The sequence below is a fragment of the Ictalurus punctatus genome, chromosome 8 (genome assembly GCF_001660625.3).
Source record: "Ictalurus punctatus breed USDA103 chromosome 8, Coco_2.0, whole genome shotgun sequence".
Taxonomy (NCBI): Eukaryota; Metazoa; Chordata; class Actinopteri; order Siluriformes; family Ictaluridae; genus Ictalurus; species Ictalurus punctatus.
In genome coordinates, this window is record NC_030423.2 from 8,558,505 (window position 1) to 8,582,290 (window position 23,786).

Below are 23,786 nucleotides of genomic sequence, written 5' to 3' on the forward strand. Positions count from 1 at the left end.
GAATACTTTTAAGTTGTTTACATAAACAGTCATGTAAACTGAATTAGAACTTAGATGCAGCAAAAATATGAACTTCCAACACCCAGCGGTTGAGCCTATTCATCAATAGAATGATGATTTGGCCGGAATTCAGCACGATCTCCAAGCTCAGTGGAGGAGCAAGGTGCTGAAAATTACGCTATTTAAAAATGTTTTTCTCTGAACAGGGCAAGCCGTTTCCAAAAACAGACCAGAAATTTGAGAACTACGCCAAGCACACTTTCAAGATCTCGGATAAACAAGTAAGTATCACCATCCTTATGCCTCCTGGTTAGCCATTTAGCATTCACAAGCTAAATAAAGCTCAAGCCTCTTCTTTTCGACACTCATAGTTCCTTGTTGTCCTATAGAGGTGTGTATTTAAGAACTAACCAAACTCACTCGAAAGACAACGTTCCTTCCACTTGAAAGATGAGTAGGCTCTCAAACCCACGAGTACAAGTGCATTAGCATCTTGACTTTTTACAGCATAGGGGCCACATGCTAAAGAGCTTCTGACACGGCCCGTTCCTCCCTCTGTTCGTTCTTCTCATTGTTTTGGTTCTCCAGAGCTGCTCGCTGCCTGTGGAGCAGCTGATGAAATATGCTTAAGACTGCACCTCTCACAGCACAGAGAGAAGGGAGCTGCCAAGACTGAAGTCTCTACTTATGATTTACTGCCCCCCCCCCCCCCCCCCCCCGCGTTCTCTGTAAAGTGTTTCTTGCGCTGTCTAATGCAGAAACTGGATAAAAGTATGCTCTTGGTACCAGGCAGTTCAGCAGATTCAAGGCCTCACCGACTTGCTTCTAGATTAGAGATAATCAGTGTTTGGACAGATTTTCCCACTTCAGGAAAAAAGACGGGCTTCTTAATGCAGATGACTGTATCAGTCTAGATAAACCACTGTATTAGATCATTACCAACTAGAACTATAGTAAACTACTTTGTTTTATTTCCAAAAAAAGATTGCTGGCTATAAGCTGGCTCCGATTTTACTGTAAATATAAATGCATTTAGGTCAAATGAGTACACTCTCATACCTATTGCAAAATCATGCTTGTATATGCATGCATACATCCTTGTATTAAACTGTGTATATATGCAGGAGATGGCATACTTGCGTGCATCTGTATTTGTGTGTATGCACATGTTCAAAGAAGGGGGCCCTTTGATTCAGCTCCATTTATTTGTTGTGAGGACGCATTTTGGCCTTTGGGTAACAGAACACCCATTACTGCAGGGCCCTGCTTTTCAACCTTGGAGCAGAGCAGGTGTACTCTCTAATGTAGAGTGTGTGTGTGTGTGTGTGTGTGTGTGTGTGTGGAGCCAGCTCTGGAAGTACTTTGGTCCAGGCAGCAGGCAGAGATATGAGACAGAAAGAGGCACTAGTCATACGTTCTGGTATGTCCAAGAACGTTCGTCCCGCCCCTCCTGTCTTTCAGCGCTCATTATTCTAATGTAACGCTAATGTGGGTTTTTCAGACAAAACTGAGTCATGCTGCTCTAATTATTAAGCATCTTAATGAGTCCCCATATGAGAGGGACCCGTTTCCAGTTTCACTAACTTATCCTTTCTTTCTCTTTCTTCCCCCTCATCTGCCTCTACCTGTTTTTCTCTGCCCCGCTCTCTCCCTTTTCTCTCCATTTCTTTCATTGCAGGTGATCAAAGACCTTTGGAACTTTGTACAAACACTGAAAAAGTAATGGCAGCTTTTGTGACTCGTCCCCCTTTTGCGTGCCCCCCCATGTACCAGAGGACTATCCAGTGATGGCCTTCAGCTGTGAATTCTGGCTTCTCCTACTCTCATGGAAACCGTCCATTTTCCTCTGTGTGTAATGAGACTTGCAAAATATAAAGACACTGAGTAGTTAAAGAGAGCTCATTACCTTGTGTTATTCTAAAGAAACCCAGCAAAGTGTTGTGGATGTGTCGAACATAGGATTTCCATCAGTGGTGGTAAATATTGTATGACAGCTATGAAGTAGCTAGGGTAATTTGTATTGAAATACATCTGTGGGGTTAACTACAGTATAAACAACAATTTAAGAATTGGAAGAATATTTCTGAAGGAATCTCCCGTTGTATCCGAGCAGGTTAGCCTTTTGCTTCTCGGCAGCTTTTCTTGGAAGAGTTTTAAAATGGCCGTCATTTGCTGTAAATAGTGCTATTCATTTTAATGTAAAAACATGGCAACTGAAATATAGCTGTAGATTGAGTCTGCTTCTGAGTATTCCGTCTGGCCCACAATGTTCCGTCTGACTGAGGATTCCATCTGGCTCACAGTAAGCCTTGTAGCTCCGAAGATCCCATTTGGCTGTGCTTCTATAGCTCTCTGTAAGGTGGAAATCTTGGTTAGCCAAGGTATCTTTGCCTAGGTACTGTAATCAGATAAAGTGATCTTTTAAGGGTTTCTAGCGATCTGTTGCCAGAATATGACAGCTAAGATATTCATTGGCTTAAATTGTGAAACGATTTCACAGAAGCATTCCAGTTCGTTTAGTGCTTTGAATTCCAGAGGTAATGCTAATGTGCATTATCTTTTCAGCATTTTTCTAGTATTTCATTTTATTAATGCACTCCTGAGTTTGTCTTTTGTTGTAATTCTACTGTAATATTTTAAATAGGATTACTTAATCCTTTACATCTTCTAATTGTATTTGCTTAATGTTGTAATTACTCACTGATGTTTCAAAGGGGATTTAACCCAGAATGTTTCAAATGTTTTAACAGTTAACATGGAGGGGAGCAAACATAATCTGATTTTTTTACCTATGTGTAAAATACTTGAGGCCTCGAAGCATGGTATTTCGAATGCATTTGTGTAGTTGGTTTTAAGACTAACCTGACAAGGCCACATTTTTCTCACAGTTATGCATAAGCACAACGATTCCCTATAATGTTACAGCTTGAATCCAAGTTCCCGTTGCCCAGTAAATTGGCACAATCTCTGGTCTGTCCAAACAAATTACAGTGCTATAAAACCAGTCTCTCGAATCATCTAGTAGTCATTAGCCATTTTTTTCTATGTGAAATACATTATAGTAAAGAGTCTTTGAAACAACTGCATTTTGCAGTTTGACATATCCATGCTTTTTTTTTTTTTTTTACTTACTTATTTCATCAGCATGAAAGGAATAAATAAACCTGCCCCAGACTGTGTCTCGTTGTCTTTGTTGTGCAGGCAGGTTTCATGGTAACTGCTGTTCGCTTAGTTTGTCTGTGCTGGCACCTGACTTGTGCCACATGCATCTCACCCAACAGAAACCTTCTTTCATGGTGGTCATGATGGATCCAGATTGGGATGAAGATGGCTTCCTTAATGTGCTGAAACTCCTTTTACACGTACTTGCCTAAACATACAATTCATTACTCAGATTAAGTCCTGAACAAGCTGTGCATGCTGTGCTATAAAACAGCTGGCCTGGGTTATGCTATAGTATACGTGGGTTTTATTGCATAATTTCTCGTGTGGTTTTGCCTCCATAAGTGAAAGGAGCTACATCATCATGTATTCACCACGTGGTGGCGATAATAGCTTGTAATGGTGGTGAGATATGATTTATGTCTACTAATATAGCTTAAGTATTAATGTCCCATTACCTAGATAAACATTCTGCCTCTTTTTAATATTCCTAGTGGCCCATTACATTTACATACATATTCCTGTATCTCTGTGTTCAACAAGTGAGCTCAGCTTGTGCGTAGACATCCTTATAAAGCCACAAGGTATATGGAATTACCCCTTTTTCCTCTTGCACAGAGCACATATGCTGAAAAAACATCAGGGTTAATCAAATCTGAGTCACCTGAAGTGCTGTACATTTGATCCACTGTCTGAGTTGTAAATGAAATTGGCAGCAGGATCATTGGATATTGTAAATGCTAAAAAGTAAACGAGACAGGTTCACATTCAAAAACCTCATAAGATGCATATCTGAATGTTCCAGATCAGACATTAAGGTGACGTGTCGATCACTGTTGGACCTCCATCAGTATTTTCATTGGTCTTCGAGAGGTGTGCTAAGAACACTATGTCCCTGGGATCTAAACTTTCTCCCTTGTCAGGCTTGAAATAAGAACTGGGCTTGAAATGTTGAAATCCTGAGAAGCCTTTTCTGTGATTTTCAACCTGTGCTGTCAATAAATGTTTTTTTATTTAATTTTATTTTATTATTTATTTATTTATTTATTTTTATAACTGTTAAACACCTGCTAAAATGATGATTTTATCTGTATTTGAAAAGCACATTGTAATTTTCCTTTATAATTATTTTTGTATAAATAGGTGCCCTTTTTTGTGTTAGAAAGATTTTTAAAAAGTAAGGGTTTATTTTCATCCCATCTATACCCTGATCAGACATAACATTAAAACCACCTGCCTAATATTGTGTACCACCAAAACAGCTCTGACCCACTGAGGCATGGACTCCACTAGACCTCTGAAGGTGTGCTGTGGTGTCTGGTGCCAAAATGTTAGCAGCAGATCCTATTAGACTTATTTGTTCAGCATATCCCACAGATATGCGATTGGCTTGAGATCTTGAGAATTTAGAGGTGAAGTCATCATCTTGAACTCTTTGTCATGTTCCTCAAAACATTCCTGATCAATTTTTGCAGTGTGGCATTGCACATTATCCTGCTGAAAGAGGCCACTGCAATTAGGGGATACTGTTACTACGTAGGGGTGTAATTTGATCTGCAAAAAGGTATATGTAGGTGGTACATTTAAAAGCAACATCTACATGAATGCCAGGATTCCCAGCAGATCACTGTCTAGAGCATCACACTGCCTCCAGCAGCTTGCCTTTTTCCCATGGTGCATCCTGGTCCCATCTCTTCCCCAGGTAAGTGGTGCACACACACACGGCTATCCACATGATGTAAAAGAGCATGATTCATCAGACCAGGCCACCTTACTCCATTGCTCCATGGTCCAGTTCTGATGCTCACATGCCCATTGTAGATGCTTTCAGTGGTGGACACGGATCAACATGGACACTAGAACCGGTCTGAGGTACACAGCCCCATACGCAGCAAGCTGCAATGCACTGTTTGTTCTGACAACTTTCTACCATAACAAACATGAACTTCTTCAGCAATTGTGCTACAGTAGCGCTTCTATGGGATCGGTCCAGATGGGCTAGCCTTCACTCCCCACGCTCATCAATGAGCCTTGTCACCGGTTCACTGGTTGTCCTTCCTTGGACCACTTTTGGTAGGTCCCAACCACTGCATACCAGGAACACCTCACAAGACCTGCTGTTTTAGAGATGCTCTGACCCTGTCATCTAGCCATCACGATTTGGCGCTTGTCAAAATCTCTCAGATCCCTATGCTTGCATATTTTTCCCACTTTCCAACACCTCAACTTTGAAAATTGACTGTTCGCTTGCTGCTTAATATATCCCATCCCTTGACCTGTGCCACTGTAACAAGATAATCAACATTATTCACTTCACCCATCAGTGGTTTTAATGTTATTACTGATTGGTGTATACGTTTGTTTTAAGAGCTTGTGTTGTCCCTTTCTTAATCAATGTAACATGTTTGTAAAGCTGCACTGTTGCGCATGTAGGCCTGTTTTCCAATTTACTGTGTTTATTATTAACATGATGTTACAGCTGTATTTGTTGACCCGACTGTCAGGTTGGTTTCATCCTGTCATGCAGTTTGGCAGCTTTTGTAGTTGGTCATGTGGGCTGTTATTTGTTAAAGGTTGGAAATACTTTATTCTCCCAGATGTGCCTTCTGAAAATCTGTTATGACTCAATATAACCCTGTTATTTCTAAAATCAACACAGCCTCAATAGAGTTTTGGATTCCTGTCGCTTCTGATGCACTGCATGCTACAACGGAGGGCAGTTTATAGGATTAGAACCTGTCGGCGGGGGAGGGGGGTGTTGGCTGCTTTGACACATTTTGCATCATCTTGTGAGAAAAAAAAAATTGGACATAGTCCTAAACATCTCAGATAATAATTGGACAGGGTGACAAGAGTTGAATCTGCAGACAGAGAGTTCTTTTCATCTAGAACATGAGCTGTATTAATTCCAGGGTGTTTCCCCCCCCCCCCCCCCCTCAAATGTTGCTGAACATCCAGCAGCATCAAGGTAGATTTATGGGTAACCAAAAAGTTGCCTAGCTACAGTCAGGTGAACTATGGTGGAAATTTATTCTTAGTTGCAAAATGAAATGAGTGTGGCATGATTTCAAATCTTTTAATTAACAGCTTGGCCAAACTTTACCTCTGTGCCATTTTCAGTGCAATACGTAAAGAATAATTAGTCCATCAATCTCATTCGTCAGGATGTCTTTTTCTTTCTGCTGGCAGGGAAAGGATTATGCAACCCATTCCTTCAGAGCCCAACACACACTACCTGAGAGAGTTCACATCAGCACAGGCACAGCAGAGTACTGTGGGAAAGCTAGTACTGGCCCGTCAGCTGCACAACATTAGAACAATGTTGTATTGATGGACTCGGAAGGTCTAGTTTGTTGCTTCTGGAGTAGGCTATACAATATATGAAGCATAGGTAGGATATGCGTTCAGATTTTTCTTCATAGTCTGGGCAGTCTGCCCCGAAAGCACTGGAGCAAATCTTTCATGTCTGTGTGCATCCCACCCTACCACATCCTATCAAGTTCTAGCAGTGGATTTGCTTTCATTCTCAGTGGACTTATTGTTAGGGTTTAGTGCTTTCACCTGACTCTGAGTGAGATGTAGTGTCATGAGCAAAAATGCATGAATGAAGTACTTTGCAAATGTTCCAGCGATCATCTCGAGGGAGCTGCAGTGTGCAAGAGCAACATGGCTGGATAGAGATTTTGCACTTCTCGGACCATGTAACAAATACATACGTGTTAAACCCTAATAATCCATCTCTTCGGCAGATGAGTCTGTCTGGGTAAAAGTGGAAAGTGCATGTTTTTGCACGTGTCTGTGTATATATGTGTGTGTGTGTGTGTGTGTCTTCAAACTCTGTGTGCTTAGCTGTTGGCAGTCACGTACATCAAAAATGACACGTTAACACATTGCCTAGATACAGTGCAATAAAAAAGCAAGGAAACATTTCAAGCATTTGTGGAGAGCTTTCGAAATAGAAGTGGAACAATACTGCAGCCTGAGGGGGAAAGAACTGATCATGCTGGTATGTTTATATTAGTCGGAGAGGAAGCCATCATTGTCGTTGTCAGGGATTTCTTTTTTTTCTTTCTTGTCTCAGCTCTTTGACAGTCTAACCTGTTCTAATCTGTTAGGAAAGACACACAGGACCCTCAGTCACCCAGCTGATCTTTCTCACAGTAAAGCAGTGGGGCATAAAAGGAAAAAACAAAATATTGATATTAAAAAAAAAGTTGAGGAAAAACCTCACAGCTGTTGTTTGATGATTGCAGGTTACAGTCTTCAGTGTTCTCTCACATGGCTAAAACAGATAAGCACAGATAAGTGTTGGTGCTGCTGGCTCTATTAATATGAGAGAAGCTGCGCTTACTTCGACATGCACTAACACGCGAGCACATTACCTGCACGGCTGGCTATGGCAAAGATGTATGTTGCATTCCACGACCCACAGTAAACCTGTGCTTACTCCTCGACGCCCCTTGGGAACTGAGATACATGGAGCAGGACAGATCATAAACGGATAGATTCCTGGATCAAGCCTACTGTTATTAATAAGTAGTATAAGGCTGAATGTTTAAGTCATATACACAAGTCCTAAGTGTTTAGAATTTATGCTTCAGTTTCCATGAGGGCCTTGTAGAGTGGTGTTTATTCATGATTTGCATAATATACTATGTATAATAACACCATAGTCAGTTAGAGGATGGAGTAAACTCTTTCAGATCTGATTTGTGTGGTTAGTTTTAGGTTCTGTCAGCTCAACTTTAAGCAAAATGTTGCTATAGCAGTCAGTGAAGTGCAGAGTGGCTAGTAGTCCGACTGTCTTTGTGTTGGTATTCATGAACCCCGGAGAGGTTAGAAAGTGCCCTTTATAATCAGCACTAACAGGGTAAGAAAATGAGGGAAAAGAGGACTCATTTACCTTTTAGAGATCCCCTTTGTAAACCCCCATGCTCACAATTCCTCTCCCTCCTTTCTGTGGCTCTCCCTTCATTGTGGCCTCAGCATTCGAGGTCATGTTTCATACACAGACCTTTTCGCTAATGTACCTCTTATGAAATGGAGAAGCTAAAAAGCACGATTTGTTACTTCTAAACATCTCCCGAGTGGGAAAATGGGATTTTTAAGGTGATTGTTACCCTTGGGGTTTACAGCATTGATGCACTTCAAACGCATTCTCTTGCCAGGTTGCATGGGGCACCTGTAGAATGATTGGGCATGAGTCAGATTTTTTTTTTTTACTCTGCACTCATAAGTGCGTTCTGGAGCATCTTATCAAGATGAATTGAGGCCATTTGCAGCTAAATGGTCTGTGTCAAACCGTGATTTACAGCCTTTTTGTGCCAACGTGATCTTCTCTGTCTATCGTCCAAGCTGATTCAGACAACAGATGTGTGTTTGTGCTTTTGACTGTCCAATCCTGCAACAATATATGAGGAGCTGAGAAACATCCAACAGTATCATGCTAATGAAAGTAAGTGTAGTGCACCTTTGGAAAATGGCAAACGTATGCTCTTGGGAACAGTGACCATCATGTCAATTTGATTTGACCTTGACCTTTATTTGTGACATATTCTGTCCAAGAAATGAGTAAATACCGGTCATGGATATTTATTGCTCTTCATTGAAGTGTCCTCCCCTTACTATGTGTGACGACTATGGCTTAATAGTATTAGATGATCATTAAAGGTATGCCAATATGGGAGGTGCTGCACCTCCAGGTCAATGAGGACAGAAAGGCTAAGGCTTTCAGCTAACAGATGGGACCAAACACTGCCACTACTTAAACTTAAACTCTTTCTTCAAAGATCTGTCCTTATTTTTCACAAAGTGTAAGGTATGAAACCCTGTAACTCGTTGTGCCAGCTTCTCCTTCTTTGATATTTGAATTTTACACCTGGTATGGGCACCTTTTGTCTTTTTCTTTCAAATAACATCTGCAGCTAGAAACCAGACAGGTAGTTAGTGTGGATTGGTCATGGCTGAATCTCTCTCTCTCTCTCTCTCTCTCTCTCTCTCTCTCTCTCTCTCTCACTCCAGAAAGCCCTGAGGCTAGTATTTCACTGATTACAGAGTAGCCATGTGAATGGCAGTTTGTGTATTGTCAGAACAAAGGAAGCGCTAGCTCTAAGGAGGTGTTAGACAGGGGAATGGATTGGACCGACCCATTAGGTGTTAGAGGGGGGGAATGGATTAGCCTATTGGGCTAGACTTGGCCTACAAGTTGGGACTAGCTTGAGGGGTACATTTAAATCTACGTCCATATATACCTGCAAGCAAGGCTGTTTACTTGTGTGTGTGTGTGTGTGTGTGTGTGTGTGTGTGTGTGTGTGTGTGTGTGTGTGTGTGTGTGTGTTTGTGTGTGTGTGTGTCTGTGTGTGTCTGTGTGCGTGTGTGAGAGAGAGAGTCAGGGAGAGAGAGAGAGAGAGAGAGAGAGAGAGAGAGAGAGAGAGAGAGAGAGAGAGAATATATGAGAACCTAATTCATTCAGTCCTAACCAGATCGGCAGGACCAAAGAATGTCTGGTAAACTACAGTACGTGTTTTGATACAGATTTGGACAAGTTCTGTTTATGGTTACTTGAGATTTCATTTTGAACATCTGGACAATTTAAATGCTTTAGCTTTCAGACTTCTTTGTGTTGTTTTAATAGAGATGCAGAAAAAAAAGTTTAAAGGCTAAGCAAGAGCATTTCAGCATAAATGTAATAGATGCCATCAGCACCTGAAATGTTTAAAATGCCTTTAAGTATCCTTATTAGTGACAACAATTAGGTAATGACAGCAATGAAAAAAATTGGGGGTTGGTGGTCAATTAAGCATGGCGCTATTTTGGAAGACATCATGTTAACCCCCCTTGGCCAGATCCACCCACTTCTGAATTCTGAACTCTTGCATCATTATAACGCAGACCTCATCTTTCAGCAACTGATGAGGGCTGATGAGACAAATGAGTGTGTGTTATTAGTTGCTGTTGCCCAGGCTCTTCATCCCTGATCTGCCAGACAGGCTGAATATGGCAGAAAAGTGGGGAAAAAAACAACCCATTCCTGAACCAATTACGCACCCTCGTTTTTGAGCTTTCCCCCTATTGTGACAGGCTCTCTGACAGCCTGGCTCTTTAAAATCTATTAACCTCCACAGCAAAATACTCTCCCTAAACAGCTGTGGAATAATTAAGGAACGAGAAGTGCAGTGAGGCATGCAAATTGATGCAGTCGTGAAAATAAAAACATATGTTAGCGCTGAGCAGCGAGGGAGCTGTTTATGATGTTGGACAGTGTTCGGAGAGCAGGAGAGGAAATATCATCATTAGCGGCGTGCTGTGCAGCTCACTCATAGGCCTCTGTGAAGGCATTCTATATGGACGCCAGTATTTGCACTGGACTGACAGGATAATTATCAAAATCAGCAGCCAAAGCAGCCACAGTGCAGCATGCCCCCTCCTTTCCCTCTTTCCTCTCAGCACACACATACACACACTGACACACACTGGCATGCAGGTTCACAGACAGCCATTTTTACACTCACATTCAAATGGGGGGGGCGCAAATGTAAGCACGTACACTCACTTCCACCTACTCCCGCACAAACACTTCAGGCCCACCCACACCCACTTACTTCTTCACACACACTTACTCCTGTTCCCACACACACACCTAACCAACATCACCCGCACCAAATACCACGCTTTAGTAGTTCTAAATCGTTCCATGCAGTCAAGCTGCGACAGAGACAAATTAGGACTATGCACATGTCCTTAAAAGCAGTGTAGCAGTCTTAAGTGACCCTCTCTCCTGCACACCTTCTCTGTCACGCTTCGGAGGGTCATGACCCCTGCTCGACCCTGCTTGATGCAGCTAAAACTCTTACACCTACATTGGACACTCAGTTTGAGGTTTACTGCTTTCTTTATTGCTCATGTTTGCCGTGTTCTCTAAAGTTACACCTAGTGTTAAGTCCTGCCAGTTCTGCCAGTTTCACAGTGCTTTTGTTAGTTGAGTTCTCCCCAGGAGTGCGAGTCAGGTCCGATGGAGTGGGTTGTGACGAGACCTAAAGAAGATGAGGAGTGAGAAAGGAAATGCGTCTGACTGTCAGAAACCTACAGACCATCCAGCAAGGCCTCCGCCTCACCTTCAGATTCAATAAGATGCAGATGCCACCCCCTCTCAGATGCCCCCCTCCCCCTCAGTCCATATGTTTGTGTCAGAGATGAAAGAGGAAATAGGTGGGAAGCTATGTGTGTGATAGAGTGAGCTCTGACACTAACATAGTATATTGGGCCTTACTTATAGAACTGTGAAGTTGTTTTGTCAGGTTTAAAAGGCCATATAAGCCTTTGAGCAACTGAGTGAGACTGCCCCTTAAAGACTTCTCTTAAAAAAAACTAAAAAAACAAAAACAAAAACCTCTAAAACCTTCTTCATTCAACTTTTGGAATGCCAACATCACATCATTCCTGAGGATCACTACACGAATTTGCTTAAAAAAAAAGAGGAAACTAAACACAAAACACTCAATAGTCATAAATCGATCTAAATCTTTAGCCCATTATTTTGCTCATCATAGTCGTAGTTCTTTTTGTGGCAAAGCATGGCTTTAGTTAATTATCTTCACACTTATTTAGGATGCAACATTATTCTGATCTATCTGATCCTCATTTTAAATCGCATTTATTTTCTGACCAGCTACAACTTGGTCAGTGAAAAACTAGCTTAACAGGTTCATAAAGCTTTTTTGTTGTTGTTCTTGTTCTTGTTCTTTTAAGCACTACTATTTATGCAAATGCATTTATCCAATTCACAGGAAAAAGAATGGCTTGCATACACTTTTTTTTTTATTTCTTCCAGGACTTATAATTTACTGCAGACTGGTGCACATCAACTTACAATTATCTGCAAAATAAATATTAGGATTTTCAACTGAAGCTTATTTTGCCTCTGCATGCTTTAAGATAATGATTAACACTCTACAAAGACCAACTCTAATAATACAGATACTCTGGAAGATGTGGTGTTCTTTCTCTGTACTTTTTCCCTTCCCCACATCAATGCACTGTAAATCTGTTAAGAGCCATGCTGCAGAGACTGCAGATTAAACTCAGTAAAGCTTTCACCAGTGCAAATGCAACCATAGATCTTACTCTCTATTAACCAGTGATCATGTCCCAGTCACCTTTTAGCTCATACTGACCCCCCCCCTCCCAACACCCACCCACACACACACACAACAGGTAATAAGCACATCAAATGCCTGGGGCTGTCTATGGTAGTGGACTATAGTGACCTACTTTTTCACCTTATAATATGTGGTTTGGGATTCATCCGGGTGTGGTTTCATGCCATATTCTCAGATTCATACCTGAGATGAGCGAGAGTGCTAGCATAATGAATGTTTAATGCTTACACACCCTCTCTGGAGTTGAGATTTTATGCAGACCTCATGTCCATCAGAAAAATTAGGCATAAAGGAAGCAATGCAAACATTTCCTGATGTCTGTTTCTGTAAGGAAATGAAACGCTGCCTGTACAATTTTCTACATAAATTAAAAATATTGAGAATCCTGTTGAAAGTTAGAAATGACGTCGAATTCGAAGGCAAAGTATTTGTTTTATGTGAAAAGGACACCGTGTTATGCTGTTTATAAAAGACCAAATGCAGTTGTAAACTGTTTGTCTTTTCACAAGCCTCCTATTGTTGGGACAGAGAGAGAAAGATGTCGGAGCTAGAGTTTATACCCGGTAATGAGGGAATAAGCGTGGAGAGCACAATGCTCAGAGCTGGCAGGAGGTGGATTCATGCTCAGAGGGAGCATGTAAACGCATTCACACCTCACTCGCATTTCAATGCCCGATAAATTATAGCACAATATTGGCAGGTCGAGCTCGACAAGCACTTGCATGTGAATAGTGTCTGGGAGCGCAACGGCGAATCCACAAAGCCCGCGCGCTTTCACAGAAGTGGTCGAACAAGCTCCACTGAAACTCCAGCACATATCATCAGCACCAATCATGTGTGAAATTAAAGAATAGGTTTAAAACGGGGTGAAAGGAACGGTTGATGGAGTTGAAACTCACAATCTCCATCCGATTCCTTACATTAGGCTACATTCTCAGAAAAAAAAGGAGCAGCCTGAACGGTCCCTTTCCTTGTCACTGTAGTTGTAACTACTATGTCTTTTGTAGGTCTATTTTGTTACACAGTAGCGTAAATGTGGTGTAAGTTTACAATGATTTACCTGAAGGAAAAGTAATATGCCTTTAATCAGCTTTTCTAGTAATAAATTGAAAGGTACGCTTCATGCACATTTCCAGGTAAAATACACACATTTAAGGTACAAAAGATGTTCCTAGCCAGGTGACAAGAAAGAGAGTTCATTATTATTATTATTATTATTATTATTATTATTATTGTTGTTGTTGTTGTTTTTATTATTGTTGTTGTTGTTACTACTGCTAGTACTAGTACTACTAGTAGCCTACTGGTAGTAATAGTATTTTCATAAACTGCTTAGTTTCCCTTTACCAAAATTCACCATATCATGATCTGGCTTTCATCGTTGAAGACCTGCACCTGCGTCGTGTTCCCGCCAAGTTTGGCTGAAAACCGCAAAGAATTTCCATGAGAAAAAAAAAAACATTTTGAAGCGAAAGAAGAGTTAAGAAAACTCAGCTAAGTGAAGGCAGAGAAGCATGTTGAAAAAAAAGCCCTCTCTGATGTACTGATGGTCCTCACAGATCGCCCTATCAGGTGCAAAAACCACTGACAGGTTTCCACCCACTAGCGACCAAAAAAAAAGCCCCTCGCGGCGCACCGAGTCTCCGCGGCACATGAACCGCTGACACGCGCTCCGGATCGTTACACTCTCCGCACGCACGCGCCTTTTTTATATATCGGATAACAACTCAAGACGAGTCTCTCATTTATATATATGAATATTATTTCGCCACAACTTCTAACTCATCTCCGTGAGTAGAACCACTTTTCTTTTTGACCTCCACAACCACCGGACACGGAAAGTTACCCTTGACCCATGCTGAGGTGGACTTTACCGGCAGGTACGATCGGAATTGAACTTCGTCTGAATACCGGACCGACACTCCCTAGGTGTGAAAAAAAGCGCCTGTGGAATTTGTAGTCAGCGCGGAAGAGACTCATCCCGCGTGCAAATTAAATCTTTCCGCGCTCGGAGCGAGAGAACGGCGCGCGCGCGCAGCGGAGCCAAACCGCAAAACGTGCGGGAATTAGGAAGGGGGTTGGGGGGGGGGGGGGACGGACGGAGATACGGCCGGTTGTTCCCATTCAATCCAGGCAAATTGAGGAAGCGCCTGATGTGGCTCCCAGCGGCACAGTTTTACTGCACTGATCTCTTGTGTCACTGGGAGCGCGAGTCTCCCCCGGGATTTTGCGCGTGAGGCCACGGCGCCGTGTTTAGACTGGACCGGCGAGTGCTGGGAAACAGGTGGATCTGACCAAGATGTCCGTGCTGCCTTCAAGGTTCAGCTACGTGTAAGAAAGCCGTTTTCATTCACGAGTCCCAGCATTCTTGCCAATAGAAGTCGCTCAAAGCCAGATGTGAGGGTGTCGTGCTGATGCGCTTTTTTTTTTTTTTTTTTTTTTTTTTTTAATTTCGTCTAATTCGTTGTGATTTACTCCACCTTTTTTGTTTCCGTCTTTTTTCCCCTCTCTCCCTGTCTCTTTCTCCAGGTGTTTACATTTTCTGGTCCTCTACTTCCAGTTACAGGTAGGTCTGACTGATCATTAAACTGTATTATGACTTAATATACAGAGATGTAATATTACAGATATAAAAATCAGAGCTGCAAACACGGGTATGGATTAGGATTAATTGTGCAATGCCAATCAACACTGACAATTCAAATGTACTTTGCTCTTTTAATGAAATGTTTGCATAAAAAGCATGTCAGCTGTATGTGACGCAAAAATAGAACAACTGCTCTAAAGATGAAAGGCATGCATAAGATTTTCTAAAACAGTTGGAACTTTTTTTTTTTACGCTGCATGTAGTTTATAGAAAGGCAAAGTTATAAGTATGTTACAGATCTGAAGATATCAGATATTACAGTTCATCATATAGTGAATCAGTAATGCAAATTCAGATGACTAGACAATAATGAATACAACCAAACAGTTATAGATCATCATTTCTATGTTGGTATTTTAATTTTATTGTTTTTTTTTTCACATTGTATATTTTCTCTACAATGTTTTTATTCGGTCAAGAGACAGACACAGTGTATATGTAATTCCTATATTCACAACAATTAAAAGATGAATGAAGGTTGAATAATTCTATAACAAGCATACTAAATGTCCAAAAAAAAAAAATCTGAATTAAAACAATTTCTGTTTTTTTTTTCTTCTTCAAATATCTCAGAAGAGAAATATACAAACCCCCCTTTTTTTGGTTACTTCTGGATAGGTTAATGCAGTGATTATTAAATCTTGTATTAACATGTCATACCAACAGCAGGCATCTACAAAGACACCCTCAATTAATGAACAAAAGCAGTTTATATTAAGTAGATAGGACTGAAGCCGGTTATATAATCCTGCACGCTAATCTTTATTCCAAAACAGTTGGTGCAAACAAGACCATAGTGCTGGCTGTCTTGATTCCTCAGCGTTTTGTGTCAGTAATTACAATACTAGTGCTTTAATTGCAGGTCACACATGCAAGCGTATAAACGCTTCCTGCTTTTTTCTCCTTCATTCCGTCACTCAGTATTTTATAATGGGCTTGGTCCTTTTCTTCTTTGAGGAAATGCTGGGAAATCAATGGTGTGATAAGTCTATAAGAACAGGGCTGAAGTGGCAGTGCATTGATGCGTTGTTTCCTGAGCTACAGCGGAGAATAGTGTCTGCAGATAGGGCCCTATCGGACATGCAAGAGTGCACAGCTTCTTAGCAAGGATGGTGCTGATCTTTTGAAGTCCCAATGATATCCATTTCGCTAGGATGGCTTTGAAGGGAGACAGGCAGAATGATAAAAATGTTTTGCATAGGCATGTCCCGTTTTCCTGCTTGCGCTGAGATGCAACTGTCTGCCAAACACACCTCAATGTTTGACTAGAGATGGAGAGATTTCAGAGCAAATCCCTCAAAGGAGAGGTGTGTGTGTGTGTGTGTGTGTGTGTGTGTGTGTGTGTGTGTGTGTGTGTGTATGTGTGTGTGTGTTTTCCCTCATATACATAGTGTGTGTGGGCTTTCTCTCAAGACAGGTCTACTCTAGAAAAGAAGTCAGACCGTCATTCTGATAAACTCAAACCTGCCTGAAAAGATTCGTAACATATACTGCATGTGTAAATTTATGCTGTGGTTAAATGAAAATGCAATACATGAACAATTTATTTTGTGTTTATAATAACGTTTAATTATGTTAGAGTGGAAATGTCCTAATTTTCTATCTATGCATTAGTAACTGATACATTCTTATTAATTATAAGCATATATCAGTGGTAGTGTTGATATTTATTGATTGACGTATGAATATGTCAATCAGTAAATCAGTCATCTGACTGGAAAATTCAGTGCAGACATTAAGAAATATTTTGGTGTTAAATGCAATAGAAGTGAGCTTTAGAGCCCGTATGGTATATGCCGAGTGTTCCGAGCATGCTCATATGTATCTCACAGTCCAGTGCACACACAGCTTAGTGGAAGCGCCTTGTTTCTCATCTCAGCATTGAAGATTTGTTCTGCCATGAGTGCATTTCCCCTCGCACACTCTAAATGTCATTAATTTGCTGAGGTTAAAATAACAGCAAGTCAGAGTATGTAATGTGTATATAATTAGCCACCTGAGAGCAGCCACATAAAAGCCCATTACTGGGTAATTACCACTCATACAGCTGAGGAGAGCAGCCTTGGCTTGGGCTTAGATTCCAGGGGTACTGAAAGTATACGTTTTCCTCATATGGAGGGATGACAGGAAAAGGAGAGCAGAAGAGGATTGGGGAGAAAAGTTAAGGAGGATAACAGATGAAAGATTGGCTAGGGATATTTTTTTGGATAAAGCCTCAGGTGACTGGCACAGTGGATATAATATGTGAATGAAAATGAATGCTGGGTATTGAAAGATCCCTTAGGTTGTATAGTTTTATATGTGTGCAAGTGGGGGGTGGGGGGACACATATCTCGCTGCAGATGTGTCTGCGTAAATGTCTGTTAGCAGGTCTGCAGATGTGTGTGTCTGCGTGTGTGTGATTTATGAGGGTAATTCTGACCTCAGGCAGATATTTGTTTGATGACAGAGAAACAGGTCCTGATCCTTCAGGTGGATAATTGCTAGTGGCTTGCTATTGGAAATGGAATACTTGTTTTCTCGGTTTAGCTCCAGGCGCATAGTATTCAGCTGCTTTACTCGAAGAGATGAAAAGAGAACACTAACCTGAAATCATGCTTTGTCTTTCTGAAGGCTACACAGATTGTCTAAAACTGCCTGTAATCTTGAGCATTCTTTTAAAAGTTTTGATCTTCAGAATTACTTTTGAGCAAAATATCCAGACATAAAAAGGAAATTAGAACAGCTTCTATTAACTAACATATCTTGTAATGACATCCAGCCTCTCTACACTTTACTGTATAAAGCTTTAGTCACACACTCTGACCCTCTGCTTCTCTGCATCTAGGAGTCGCACCAGAGTTCTGCAGACTTCCGCATATACATTGAGAACCACACACGTGATGACGTGAGTCGGAAACAGGTGCGGATATACCAGCTGTACAGCCGGACAACAGGGAAGCATGTACAGATCCTTGGCAAGAAGATCAATGCTAACGGAGACGATGGGGGCAAGTACGGTACGGGAGCATTCCTGTGCTCTTCCGCCACTTTAGCCAGATCTGATAGCCTTATATCAAACACATACATGTACTTTACATCCCAGAAGTTTAATTGTGTGCTCATTTTACTCAGTAACATTACTCAGCAAAACATTGTTTGCCCATGTCCTGGAAATGATTTGCGCTCCTTTTTGATCACTGGTCATAGGTCCAGATCACAATTAAAACTTCAAATCGGCCCGCAGATTGGTCGAATGTTTAGCTTCAAATCTGCGCACGTGTCCAGGGAAAGGAGGGTGGGTGGGGGGATGTCGTGGGTAGAGGTAAGCACAGTGAATGCTGGACTGATCTGTGTTGAGTGATACAACTGTTTACATCCGACCCCATTTTCAACCGTGTCAGCCAGAGTCTTGCTCGGTGCTGTTGTAGTAACTCCCCAACAGGCACAGTTCTTAAGATGTGCATATACCACTGTGCTCTTATGGTGGGGGAATGGCCGATGCCTGATTTGCATGCTCAGGGCCTCCACATAGCGATAACTGTCACTTGCTTGGTTTCGGTTTGGAAATAAACTTGAATATAGCATCTTGCTTTGTTCATAGCTGTCAAACTGGCGTTAGTTTTGGAGTGTGAGTTGTACAGCATTGTGAGTAAAGCACAGACATAAAGGTCGTTCTGTACCTGTGTGAGCAGGATTGTATGTAGAGCCAGGTAAATCCCCACACCTGGCACCTGAGAGCTCTCTGCCTCTCAGCAATACAAAGACACGGCGCTAATTCAATACGGCAGCTTAGTGTTCTAATAATCAGTTCACAAAGGATAATAGTTCAGTACTTACTACTAGTACAGACTTTCATTATTCCTAATGCCAACTAATTTAAGTTATTTTATGTAGGTACTCAGAACATTTCTATCATACAGCAATTGTGACAAATGCATCAGTTGATTTTTCTGTAGAAACTTCGTGCTCTGGTCCATCAAATATGTGAAACAGATGTATGGCCCCGAGAATTATATTATATTTATATATATATATATATATATATATATATATATATATATATATATATATATATATATATATATATATATATATCCATTTTAAATAAATAGTCAAGGGAAACAGGTGTACGGCTCCCTGTGCACCTCTATACCCCCTCTATCCATTCTGTCGTCCCTTGGTTATTCTCTTTCTCTCTGCTGTTTTGGCAGTGCCTTTGTAAAGTCACCTCCTTATCTGCCGGCCTAAACCAAGGTAGAGGGCTATTTCTCTTGCTCCTGCACAAATCTCAAGTGCTCTGCCTGAACTGGTTCCCCTGCTTGTTGTACTGTGAGTTGTTTTTAAAAGGGACAATTTTGGCATTGCCCTCAGAGCCCCCTGCCTTTGAGTTCCACTGAATAGCTCTGTGTGTTAAGCAAATGGATCATCTTAACTTTTTGATTGAGTGAGCAGGGACTAAAGGCGACTGGAAACCCAATCCCCAGGGATCTTAACTGCTCCAAGAGGTTTGGCAGATAGCTCCCCCTGGGAGGGGTGAGCCTGAACAAAGGTGCCCAAACACTGAGAGGGCGAGAGAGAGAGAAAGCGAGAGAGAGAGAGAGAGAGAGAGAGAGAGAGAGAGAGAGAGAGAGAGAGAGAGAGAGAGAGAGTGAGCGAGCGAGTTCAGGGTGGTCATGGGAGCGATTCTCACCATTTTTGTGTGTGCTATTGATCGGTCTTCATATTTTTTTCTCACAACGTTTTTTTTCAATAATGGAGTTATCAAACGCGTTTTACTAAAATGACCTCTAACTCAAAGAAATGTGTATGTAACTAGCACCATTCTTGTTAGATTCTGGATATTTTTCTTCAGTTTTGTGTTCATGGCTTTAATATTAATATGTTCTTTTTCATTCCAGCTCTCCTTAGTGTTGAGACAGAGACATTTGGGAGTCGTGTTCGAATAAAAGGACAACAAAGTGGCTACTATATCTGCATGAACAAGAATGGCAAAATCATTGGCAAGGTAAGAATTTTCATCATCTGCCACTTACTGAACTGAGACTCAGCATCTATCATGTATCTGTCTGAAAAGACATGCCAAAGTCACACTTTACAGTTGCAAACAGATTTATTTTCTTCTGTTTGAAAGCTGGCTAAAGAGTTTGTCATCTACAGTTTGACATAGAAACTCATTATGCTTTCAATTACTGGACTCATTTAAAGCCAACCAAAAGCTATTTTGCTGTGTGATCACTAGGAGGCGTCATACAGAGTAGCGCAATGATGTATGTCACACATGAGGCCACTGAGTGACACAGCTTCCCCTACTTAGTGAGGCACGGTTAAAAATGTATCCTCACAGTCTCTTCCAGTCAATATGCAGGTGATTAGCAAGTTGGTGGAAATGTTTCTTTCGTAAAGTGTGAATACAGTGATGATGTCTTTCATATCATATTGCTGTACTGTAAAGCCGATGACATGCATGTTCAAAAACCCAAACAGCTGCAACACTGACAAAAAGAGTGAGCCAACATTTTATGTTTCACAGATGTCTGGTTAAATCAAAGTGGGTGCTTGAGTCTGGTGAAAAAGTATCAAATGTGCACATTTGAGATAGAAGGGGCAATACCCCTTTCATTTATTCTTCATTTTCTGGCTTGTTTGATGCCAACCATAAGCATGAACAGTAGCACATCCAGTCTCATCTTTTATTTTCCACTTGATCTGTAGGTGATTTGTAGAAATGATACATACCGTGTATAGATTAAGAAACCTTGTAATAAGAGTGAAAAATGATGACCCCAGACATTCAGACCATAAGCTATGGCTGAGGCCAAAGGTCACTAGAGTTTGGGAGATAAATTCTCAGAAACAACACCTTATATTACAAAATCTTTACAGGAATTTTAAAAGGAGGCTACTTTTTACTTTAATGGAGGCTACTTTTCTATTCACTTGAACTGATAACAATGCCCAACATATTAGGTCTTATGGAATTTTTTTTTTTTTTTCTACCCCTAACACCTTCCTATTGCAAAAAGCTTTAATACCTCACAAGTAAACTCAGCTGACGGGTTTGGGAGAGTTGCTCAACAGGTGGGCTTTATCTGACATGTTATTTTCTCTCCCCTGCAGCTCAATGGGAGTAACCCAGAGTGTGTGTTCGTGGAGGAGTTCTTGGAAAACAACTACACAGCATTAGTGTCTGCCAAGTACAAAGGCTGGTACCTGGGCTTCAACCGTCGGGGCCGGCCCAAGAAAGGCTCACGGACCACACAGACACAGCAGGAAGTACATTTCATGAAACGTGGCCCTAAGGGCAAGGTGGACCCTCAGGAGGAGTTCCGTTTCACCACTGTAACGAAACGGACGCGTAGGGCACGGCGCTTAAGGCCAAACCATAAAACAAACTGAAGTGACACAGACCAAGCATGCACTCTTCCTTTACAGACATCTCAAACTTCTTGCCTTAAACCAGCATAAAGGTTATTGTGATTAAACAGCAGGAGAGGAAACCTGAAAGGACAAAAAAAAAGTTCAAAGATGTTTTATTTTTATATTTTCAGATCTCTGAGTCTCTCTTAGGTGTTGAATGTCTCTGGGTTATCATTAATGTTATATTGTGTCTGTTACTCTCTGTTATTTATATTGGACAAACTATGGATGACAAAAAAGGAACTGTGGTCTCCCACTTTGACGAGTTTACAGCAGCAGGCATCCTGTTGAAAAGGAGAGATTTGACTCCAATACCCAAGAAAAACTTCTATATTTCATTTTGAATTGGCCCAAACAACAAGGATCTGTTTTTTTTTTCTGCTGGAGGAATTTAAATGCAAGAGGCACATGATAACAGGGTCATATGGCAGGACTCTGTACCAGCCAACACTAGCTTTGAGTGCAATATTTTGAAGGGCCCTCCATGAAGCATCTCATTGCCTTCATTTCTGCTCAGTGATTTTTCTGTGAGAAGTCTGAGTGTTCTCTCTAGGCCTGTCTGCGGGTGAAGTGTGCTTAATCACACCCAGCAATTGTATGATTCCTTTAAAATTTTTGTGCAACCTGTGATTCAGCAGAGCACAACATGCTTTGACTAGCCAGGCATCAGCATCGGCTATTGTGGTAGTGCTTGTTAAAACAAATGAAGAGAAGCTTGGAGTTGAAGGGACTTGAAGAGCATAACATGTTGATTTGATGGGAACCTTTTGATCTTTCTCGCTGTACATTGGTGCAAGGTTTACAAGAATGCACCGTAGTGACAGTGGGCCTGATCTCAAATACTAGCACACATGTATGTTCTTCTTTTTCAGTCTTACAGGAATTCATAGTCCTATACAGTAGTTTTTGAAGAATTACAAAATCAGTTATAAGGCTATAGGTCATTCTCCTCCCCCGTCTTGCCAATTTAATGTGCTGTTCTCAGAGGCTGTAAAATGGTCACTTCTTTAAATCTGGCACTCTATAGGAATACCTATCAGATTATGCTGTATTCCAGATTTCCATCTGTAAACTCATTCTGTGATGGTTTAGACAACATTGCGCTGTATATGTACGTATGTCCACTAAGGCTTTATTCCTGACCATTCTGAATTGAGCTACAACAGGGAAGGTGGAATGCCTTTCACTAAACTCACCTGTGCTAAGGTTTGCCCTTCATATGGGTGTTGCTGTAGTGTAAACAAATCTATATACTCATTTGTCACATGACAGGTTTTGTAAGAGATACTACTAACAAACATGACACATGTATGGTTAAAAAAAACATATGCAAAAAAAAAAAATAATAATTTTATGACTATTATAAAAATATTTATTGCCTTTCTCTGTAAATACAACCTGATGAATTTATTTGACCTCCTAATAAAAATAAGGACTATATTAAAAACAAAAATGGAAAAAGAATGGTTGTGTTTTCTTTTAAGTTTCAGCTTCGGATGCATCAAAATGTTCTGTATTTTGCTCAGAAAACCTCTAAAGACTAATCATATATTCATTCTGCCAAGAAAATTCATTGCAATATATTTGTAAAATGCTCAGAAATTTGTTTAACAGTTTAACATTCATCCATGTGCACACCTCCCTTATTTATCTGTGACTCATTTTTGCATTTTTCCAACTGCACCTTTCCATCTCCCATATGTCAGCAGAAAAAAAGAGAAGAAATCTGGATTTTCATAGATGGTTGTGGTAGATTTCAGCCCAGAAGTAGGTTGCATACACTTATCATCCTATGAAGAGTCTATGAATGTGGGAATGGATGTGCTTGGATAGGACACTTTTTGTCATCTGAACTGTTAACAGGCTATGAAAAGGTGAATTGCATTTCAGAAATGAGCAACAAGGTCCAGGAAATGTGTCATAATTAAGTTATGAGGCGCATAAAGACAGCTAAGAGATTCTCAGACAACATGAGAATTCAAGGATCGTTTAGACTCAAGGTTATGTCAACAGATTCCCTCCTCGCTTTTACATATTGCCTCTTTTTATGAAATCAATTAGAACCAGAGGGAGTAGAGGAATGTTCAAAGAGAATGTTCGGAAAGGTATTAAGGTTAATGGAACTATTCCTTTTCCAAATGGATTTTCAAATCTTCTGGTATGAAATCTTGTTCTGGAAGACATTATTTTTGTGGAAGACAGTACCCCCATTAGACTACATTAGCCTCGAGAGAAACACTTATTTTTTCTAGAGCTCAGTGTGTCAGTAACTGAATTAGCACAGATACATGCTCGTTGTACTTTTTACATATGGGTAGCACTGATGTGCGAAACGTTGTGCAAAACGTTCATTGTCTGGAATTTTCAAGTACTTCTTTCTATTTGTGATCTTTCTCACTCGATTCCTCTCACACTTAGTG

General features: G+C 40.9%; 2 protein-coding genes across 3 annotated transcripts in view; both read left to right on the plus strand.

Annotated features, from left to right (window-relative positions):
• Positions 1-3,174, plus strand: part of npm1b (nucleophosmin 1b) — a 30,334-nt gene extending 27,160 nt beyond the window's left edge. For both annotated transcript variants that reach the window (XM_017474975.3, XM_017474976.3), the window contains exons 10-11: positions 207-281; positions 1,679-3,174. In XM_017474975.3, coding sequence (XP_017330464.1) covers positions 207-281; positions 1,679-1,723 — 120 coding nt within the window. In that variant the 3' untranslated portion in view covers positions 1,724-3,174. The remainder of the gene's footprint in view (positions 1-206; positions 282-1,678) is intronic.
• Positions 3,175-13,885: 10,711 nt separating this feature from the next.
• On the plus strand, positions 13,886-22,819 carry fgf24 (fibroblast growth factor 24). The gene is made up of 5 exons (XM_017473372.3): positions 13,886-14,651; positions 14,850-14,886; positions 17,795-17,966; positions 19,848-19,954; positions 21,067-22,819. The coding sequence occupies exons 1-5, from the start codon at positions 14,620-14,622 to the stop codon at positions 21,343-21,345; spliced, it is 627 nt and encodes a 208-aa protein (XP_017328861.1). The 5' UTR covers positions 13,886-14,619; the 3' UTR covers positions 21,346-22,819.
• The last annotated feature ends 967 nt before the right edge of the window (positions 22,820-23,786 follow it).

Excerpts from the sequence above, each read along its gene's own strand:
- fgf24 (XM_017473372.3), top strand. The coding sequence starts at position 14,620 with ATGTCCGTGCTGCCTTCAAGGTTCAGCTACGT. Across the intron at positions 17,967-19,847 it reads AGACGATGGGGGCAAGTACG|CTCTCCTTAGTGTTGAGACA; the intron begins GTACGGGAGCAT and ends TTTTCATTCCAG. Across the intron at positions 19,955-21,066 it reads ATGGCAAAATCATTGGCAAG|CTCAATGGGAGTAACCCAGA; the intron begins GTAAGAATTTTC and ends TCTCCCCTGCAG.